This window comes from Pteropus alecto, unplaced genomic scaffold, assembly GCF_000325575.1.
Source record: "Pteropus alecto unplaced genomic scaffold, ASM32557v1 scaffold43, whole genome shotgun sequence".
Lineage (NCBI taxonomy): Eukaryota > Metazoa > Chordata > Mammalia > Chiroptera > Pteropodidae > Pteropus > Pteropus alecto.
Window position 1 is genome coordinate 6,813,845 of NW_006435764.1, and position 8,006 is coordinate 6,821,850.

Below are 8,006 nucleotides of genomic sequence, written 5' to 3' on the forward strand. Positions count from 1 at the left end.
TTTCCCTAACTGAGCTTTAGCTGGCTCCATTTCATCTAAATCTTAAGGGGCATCCTAGCCTGACGGGCTTTGCCCTGTATGGGCAGAAGTGATGGGTAGGGAGCACCCAAGAGAATGAAACCTGGCCTTGCCCACCAAGGAGCTCCTGAGTGAATCTGCAGGGCAGGGCAGAGAGCCGCGGACGGAGCCCTGGGCAGCACCTGGCTCTGCTTTCAGCCTGGACCAGGCTCTTCGTCTTCTGAGAGTCAACACCTACCACCCAAGCACCAGACGTCCGCCTTAGCTAGTGAAGCTACTCATGAGGCGAAACAGCCTCAAGGTAGCAGAAAGCAGACTGCTGATAGCTACCGCACGGCCACAACAATGTCCCTGGTGACAAGGGCATGGCACCTACAAATTACTTAACCTTGAGCAAAACAGAAAAATGGAGATGGCAACTGCTGCAATGTCTGCACCGAGTGCATCGGTGTGTGGTTTTCTTCTAGTTTTCAGAGCCAGTGATTTAAAATGTGGCAGAGAAACGGGCACGATTTTATTGTACAGATTGCTAGGGTTTAAATGACTTAATGGCTGCCACTGCATTGTACAATCGAACAAATTCTGCTTTGTATTTGAACCTGGTTTGTCTCCCTAAGAAAACATAAGCTCTTTGAGGGCAGGCTGAATCCCACTCATTTGCTCCTTAATTCAATAATAACTTGCTGGGCCACCACAGTGCCCGACACTTCCAGTTCATGGAGACCAAGTGGCTTTCTTGGAATTTGTTCCAGTGGTGAGAGCCAACCAACGGAATGAACAAAAGATGCAACAGGATATATACTGACAGAAACAAAGGACATAGGCCAGGGAAGGGGACTTGAGCAAAGATGGACAAGAAGTGAGTTAGCTATGCAGGGAGCTTGGGAAACAGCATTCTGGCCAGAAGGAAGAGCGAGTGCAGGCACCTCAGCGGAGCGCACCTGCCGCTGGAGGAACAGCGAGGCCGGGGCCTGCCCAGAGCAAGTGCGTGGGGGAGGGGAAGTAAAGATCCTGGGGCGAGAACCGCATCACCACGAAGATCCTGGCTTTTATCTGGAGCATGACTGGGACCAGCACGGAAAGGGCTTTGAGCAGAGCACAGCCAGGATATGACTTTGTTTTCGATAGGGACACTGGCTGTTGCATGAGAACAGACCAGAGCGGGCAAAGATCAGAAGCCAGAGACAAGCTGGGCAGCTGTTACAGGAACCAGGCTGGAGACGGCTTGGTCTAGGGTAGCAGCAGTGTATTCAGCTACTCTGAATACACCTGGAGGTCGGGCTAACAGATTTGCTAGACTGATATGGTGGTTTGAGAGAGAGGACTGACTCCTCCAAGGGCTTGACCCAGGCCAACTGAAGAATGAGTGGCCATCTTCCTGGGAGAGGTTTGCTTGGGGTGAGGGGAGGGGGCCGTGGGCTCTGTTCGGATATGTCAGGCTTGACCTTTTAGACAACCAAGCAGGGGTGTCACATAGGCCAACAGGAAGGGAGGCTGGAATCAAGGGGAGAGGTCCAGGCTGGAGGGTCAAGGCAGGAGCTGTGAGCATATGAATGGTACTTAAAGTTGTAATTCTATGTGGGGACACCCAGGGAGTGAGTACAGATCCTGTGGTTGAGGCATTCATTCATTCACTGAATATGTATGTAAGCAGCACTGATTCTATGCCAGGCACTGGAGATATCACAGTAAATGACCAGGCAAACATCCTGACTTTGCAAGGGCTTACATTCCAGAACGGGGAAGGAAGACAGTAGGCTCCAACCTGAGGAGCCGTAAACAGTCAAGTGAAACGGGACAGCTACTGCGACAGGAAAACAACCAGGAGTTGCTGCCAAGAAGCCAAGGGCAGAAAGTGCCTCCAGGAAGAAGGGAGGGGTGGGTTCACGGTTACTGCCAGGTCAGAGACGATGAGAACTGAGCGCCAGATTTAATTTTATGGAAGTCAATGGCGACCTTGCCAAAAAAAATTTTAGTGCATGTGGTGGGGTGAAGATGAGAGTTTGACTGAAGTATTTCCGAAAAGAGACTGGAAGCCGTACAGAAAATGCTTCTCGGCTTTGCTGAAAAGGCTTAGCGACAAACGGGACAGTGGCTAGGAGGAATGAAGGGTCAAGAGAGAAATATCAGCTTCGTGAAGGCTGCTGAGCAAGATCCATGAGAACCGATGGGTGCGACAGAGAACTGATGGCCAGGGAAAGGGGACTGGCTCTAATGATGGGTCTCGAAGTGCCGGCCTTTGCAGGGGCAGTTCAGTCACAGCGGTGGGAGTGACGGCAGAGGATATGGCCCTGGGTGGGGGAAGGAAGGAGCTGGTGGACGTCCTTGGCACTACGGGCAGGGTGTCTGTGTGGGCATAATGGAAACCCGCAAAGGTAAGGGGCCCTGAGGGAGTGAGTGCCTTACCCCCTGAGGCTGCATCCTCTCCTGTAAAATGGAAATCACAGTACTTAATACATGATGGTGTGTGGACGTAAGGAGATAACATTACGAGTCCAGCACATCATAAGAACTAGGTTAGAGACCTTAAGACAAAGGAATTAAATTCAGTCCAGCTGAGCCCCTTTAGCACCCCAACCCAGAACCGCCCCCTTCCCTCCTCACCTAGCCCATTCCATGCTTTCTTCCACATCTGTGCGCATGGGGGGGCCTGACTCCATTTCTCTTGTTTTTCATTAAGGCTTGTCTCTGAGCAGTGACCCTGGAAATGTCACCGCCGGAATGACAGGTGAAGGCGGCCACCATCCAACCACTCATCTGTCAGTAAATCTTTACTAAGGGCTTTCTTTGAGCCAGGTACTGTTCTAGGTGTTGAGGGCACAGCAGTGAACAGACTCTGCCCCTGCCCTTCATGAAGCTCAAACTCACATGCATTCGCTCACTCGCTCACTCACACACACACACACACACACACACACACACACGCGCACACTCCCTCTCTCTCACACATACACACACACAAACACACGCACACTCCTTTTTCCTTGGCCTGGGAACTCGTGGGGTCTGGCCAAGGTATCCTAAGCCAGATCTCGAGGTCCAACCCAAATTAATCACTAGTAAGACAAAGAGGCTTTTTTCCTGTATTCGTGAGTAGACCCTCAGGGTAACCTTCTCTCCTAGCCTGGGCGCCCTCCCCACCTTCATCCTGCAAGGCCCTTGGAAAGTTCCAGAAATCTTCTGACTGCTTCACACTCCTATCCATCAGCTCAGCTGACCTGACCACAGTGAAATTTCCAACTTCTAAATCTTTGGTTTTTAAACTTTTTAAAGTGGTAGGATCTTTATTCAGATAAAGTCTTCAAATAAAACAACTCAAAGTAGACACATGCTGGGTGGAGCCTCACGGTTTCTGAGAAATCCTTTCAAGCTTTGGGATCTTGAAATAGCCCGAAACCAACGGTCTGGAGCCTCCGCTCTGCACAGACCTGGCGCGGGTGCCCCGCTATTCTCGATCTGCTCCACTGCCTCCGACCTGTACCCCCCCGACAGACTGTGAGCTTCTTGGGAACAAATGCTGCCTCGCTCGCGTTACTTCCCAGAGTGCTTTGCTCGGGGCTGGGCTGCGGGAACACTTGCCGCATCATTTAGTGTCTTCTGCGGCTTCCGGGCCACGTCCGGCCTCCACAGATCCCGCCACTGCTGGGAACGCCTGTCAGTCCCCTCCATCCCTTACAGCAATCAGCTTGTTGAACCCCAAAGTCTCAGGCTTTGCCCACTCACCCCAAAGGAACCTGAGATCTCAGGGATTCCCTCCTCAGCTACTCACCACTCCAGACAGGTGGAGTTTGGGCACAGGGTACCCCAGGGCTCAAAATGAAGTCTCCCTTTCGAGAACGAAACCAGAAGACCCACTGAACAGTGGAAGAGGTCAGCCATTTAGAGCAGCGATCCACCGAAGAGAACGAGGCGGCTCGGACATGCTCATGTCCCAGCAGAGCGCAGTCTCAGGGGGCAGGACTGCGATGCGTCTCAAGCTGAAACCTGAGACAGTTAAAACCGCGATCTACACGAAGGGATGAGGCCTGCCTCGAGATCGGAAAAAGCGCGGCCTGTTTTGGTAAAAAATAAATAAAAGGCACAAATGCTCGCATATGCACACACAGAGCTCTGTCACAGGTCTGAAGGATACTAAGTAAACGATCAACGGCGGTCACCACCCGGGAGTGACGTGGGCTGGAAAGGTGGCAGGCTTGCTTTACCCTTTCGGGTGCCATCTTTCTCAGGCTCAAACTCCAAAGCACATTTCAGACGGGCGGGGGCGGGACAGGGGGCACAAGGCACTCTGTGTCACTCATTCCCTTCTTCAAGAACCATTTCCTGGGCCCGAGATGTTTCGAGCAGAGCCTGGCATGGCGAGGGGAAGAGAGGAACCAAGTTCAGTCTCCGCCCTACTGTGTTCTAGTCTCGGGAATTCTGCCACTGTGTGCTTACGTGACTATGGCGGGCAGAATACCGGTCCCCAAAGACGTCCACGTCCTAATCGCCAGGACCTATGACTGTGGTATGTCCCACAGGAAGGGAGAACTAAAGCTACAGATGGAATTAATGGTGCAGTCAGCTGACTTTAAGAAAATTCTGGACGATCTGGGTGGGCTCGGTGTAATCACAAAAGCCCTTATGTGAGGGAGAGGCAGGCAGAAGCGTCAGACCAAAGATGGCATCTTAAGGAAGACTCTGCTGGCCACTCTGGGCTTAGAAGATGGAAGAGTGCGAGGCAAGGGATGCGGGCGGCCTCTAAAAGCCGGAAAAGGCAAGGAAACAGGCTGCCTCCTATAGCCTCCAGAAGAAACGCGACCCTGACCCTGATCGTAGCCCAGTGAGACCCATCCCACACCTCTGATCTCCAGAAGTAAAAGTAACGCATTCGTGTGGTTGTAAGCCACCAAGTTTGCAGTGACTTGTTACAGCAGCCACAGGAAAACAACACAAGCACCACGGGAAAGAGGGAACGACCTCTCTGAGACTCTCCACCTGGAAGAGGTATTTCTATAAGCACCAAATGAACTACATGTAAAGGTTTCTAAAAATCGGCAGGGCACGCTACAAATGTGTGTGCTCATTGCTATCATCAGCTAACTCGCCGAGCTGCTTCCCCCACAGAGGTGTCAGCTGAGAGTTTACCACTGGCCTAGGCTCCTGTTAATGGCCCCATTTGAGCCCCTGCTCCACCAGGGCAAGGTGGGCCCCTCTTGGGCTCCAGCTGGAATCAACCTAAGTGTGGCGGTGGGTGTCAAGCTTTGGGGCACACTGGCCTAGCCCAGCCTAACAACCAACGCCAGGATACTCCCGAGGAGCTCTCAGAAAAGCTCAAGCCCTCTGGCCAGCCTCCATCCTTCAAATCCGCCTGCCCGGCCCCATCCCCCAAGGGACCCAAGCACCAACCCCTCTACCCTGGCGAGCCATGAGGCTGCAGAGCAGCCTCAAAGAGCCCAGAGCCCAGGATGCAGCCTGCCTGACCCCTTGTCGCCCCCTCTCGGGAGCTCACCTGGAGAGGGGCTCTCTGGCTGGGGAAGGCCTCCTTCGGCTGCTCTCCCCTCGCTGGCTGCATCCTTGTTGTCTGAGGTCCTGAGCTGGGTGTGGGAGAAGAGCTGGAGGACGAAGCCGGGAGGGAAGCTGCCGTCAGTGAAATGTCGGACCTCGGCGGGAGCTGCGAAAGTCTCTGTGGGCGAGTCAGGTGATGGAGGGTCTGGAAGGGAGGATAGGATGGAACTGTGAGTCCAGGAGGCTGGGCGGCCTAACCCCTCTGAGGCTAGACCCTAAAGGCCTGGGCCTTGCCCCACCCCCACTGGCTGGGCTCTCTTCTCCAGAGAGCCAGAGACCCCGCCTGCCCCCACCCCCTTCACCTGGGTCTGGATCGGGGTCCGGGTCTGGGTCCGGGTCCAAGGTTTTGGTCATAGTTTTGCCTCTTTTCTTTCTGACTGGTTCTTCCCCAGAGGTCTCCTTCCATCTCTGACCACGGGGCTTCTTACTTACTGGTTCCGTGACAGGGGCAGCTGCAAAAAGAAAAGGCCTCACACCTTTTTAGGGAGACATGCCTGAACCCCACAACCTTAGGGCTGCTGAAGCTACCTGCCCAGCAGCCTTCCCCCAGCTCAGCCTCACTGGCCCCCCACGACTGACCAGGAAGCTCGAGGGGGCGGAGTCCTCTGGGCCGGCTCCTCCTAGGGAGGGATGGATTGTCCTCAGAGTCAAGGAGAACCACGATCTCCGCTGGCATTCCGGCAGGGTCTGGGGTGGAGTCAGGGTCCACATCCACATCCTGGCCTGAGTCTGAAGGTGGCAAACGCTCCATGAGCTCCAGGTGCTCCCACAGGCCCGACTCCCCTGCCCCCACCCCAGGCCCAACTACCTGAGTTGGGTGGGGATGGCTGCTCAGCTCTGACATCTTGCAAAAGGGCTACCCCCTCGCTCCAGGCCTCTAGGATGTTGCTCTTCTCAGAAGGGCTCAGGTCCAGGGTGTGAGGATGCTGCTCCAGTATGTGCGCGCGCGCTGTGTCTGCCGAGGGGGACCGAATCTCGGCCCCACACACCATGCACAGCGCCCGCCCACTTCCTCCCGGGCTGTTCCCCACCAGGAACTCCTGCTCCCAAGACACCTGCTGCTTGGGCTCCTCGCAGCCATCGCTGCCTGTCTCTAGCAGGCTGGGCCTAGGCGGTGGGGTCTTCTCCTGTTGGGTCACTAGGGAGGGAGAAGAGGGGGTGATTTCATCAGCAAAGGTGCTCACAGTCAATAATACTTAGAACGCAAGACCCTAAATTTGGTGATGTGAAGGCGGGGAGCATTCCCACTGTAAAAAAAAAATTAACGTCCACTTTAAAATGGAGCCAGAGCTGCCATCCCAGAGGAACTGTCTTGCACACCTCAGGCCTCAAACCTTTGTAGTGTTAAAATGGCAAAATAACCTTTGGACTAGGCCTGAAGCAACACTGTCTTAAAGAAATGTTTGCAAGGATAACAAGAAAGCAGATATTATGACTACCAGACTGAAATTTAAAAACTCACTATTTAGCTTCTCTACACCAATAAAAATGCCTTCCTTCTACTGATGTAATCGTTCCCCTTCCCTTTCTCATAAATACTCCTTGCTTTTGTTTCCTAATTGGAACATGATTCGGGTTTCTGCCTGAATCAGTGATTCCCAAATAGTTATTCTTTTTTAATACCACCCACCATCTTTTTCTCCCTTCCCCTGGAGCCCAAGAGGTGCTAATGACATTAAACACAGCCTTGGTACCCCACTGGAGCACCTCCATCTCTCCTTTCAATCTAGTCTCAGACCACAAGTCCGCATGTTCTTCCAAGAGGCTACGATGTTCTTGCCTGTCTTCAGCCTTGGCACAAGCGCCCAGACCCCCAAGCAGCCTGGCACATTCCTACACTTCCTTCTCGGCCCCACTCCAATCCTCACCCCTAGGAAGCCTTCCTGACCTCCCACCCCCGCAGGTGACTATATCCATATCTAACTTCCAGGCCACAGTGTGCACTCTCTTGAGGGCAAAGATGGTAAATTTTATCATTTTATTGTCCCCATGGGGCCTGGGGCATAAGAAAGGAAATGCTCAGTGAGCCTTCATCAGGGAATGACATTCTGTGTCTGTTTCTCCACCTGTTGAGGCCCCTTCAGAAAGCCATCCCATCCCTTCAAAACTAGCTTCCCCTTACACTGCTCCCAGGGTATTGGCAGCTGTGACCTCGTACTCATTTGTCTGCCTGGCACCTGCCCTATGTGCACGTGGACCATAGCTGTCAGGGCAGCTCCTGGTGGCTCAGCAAAGGCAGGCAGCTCAGTGCCCGGGCCGAGTGCCTATGAGCCCTCACGGCTAAATCTCTCTCCCACTGGAGAGGATGGGACGAAACACAACAATGGCAGGCCCGAACACCTGAGGACTGTACGGAACAGGTGGCATTTGAAACGGGTATGGTAACTGGCTTCTGTCTGAAGATCTAGGTCCAAAGCTGGGTTGTGTCTATCTCCCATGAGACC

At 53.5% G+C, this 8,006-nt stretch overlaps 1 protein-coding gene across 6 annotated transcripts in view; it reads right to left on the minus strand.

Moving 5' to 3' along the window:
- SPINDOC (spindlin interactor and repressor of chromatin binding) overlaps nucleotides 1-8,006 on the minus strand; it is an 11,579-nt gene that overhangs the window by 1,018 nt on the left and 2,555 nt on the right. The window contains exons 2-7 of one of the 6 annotated variants that reach the window (XR_001516811.2): nucleotides 6,371-6,700; nucleotides 6,142-6,291; nucleotides 5,865-6,014; nucleotides 5,507-5,707; nucleotides 3,788-4,070; nucleotides 2,623-2,719 (exon numbers count right to left, since the gene is read on the minus strand). Coding sequence is in view for 4 of the 6 variants with exons in the window: in XM_025046240.1 (XP_024902008.1) it covers nucleotides 4,637-4,755; nucleotides 5,507-5,707; nucleotides 5,865-6,014; nucleotides 6,142-6,291; nucleotides 6,371-6,700 (950 nt within the window). In the remaining 2 variants the exon portion in view is untranslated. The other 5 variants (XR_001516810.2, XM_006911176.3, XM_025046241.1 and 2 more) reach the window with 5 other exon arrangements.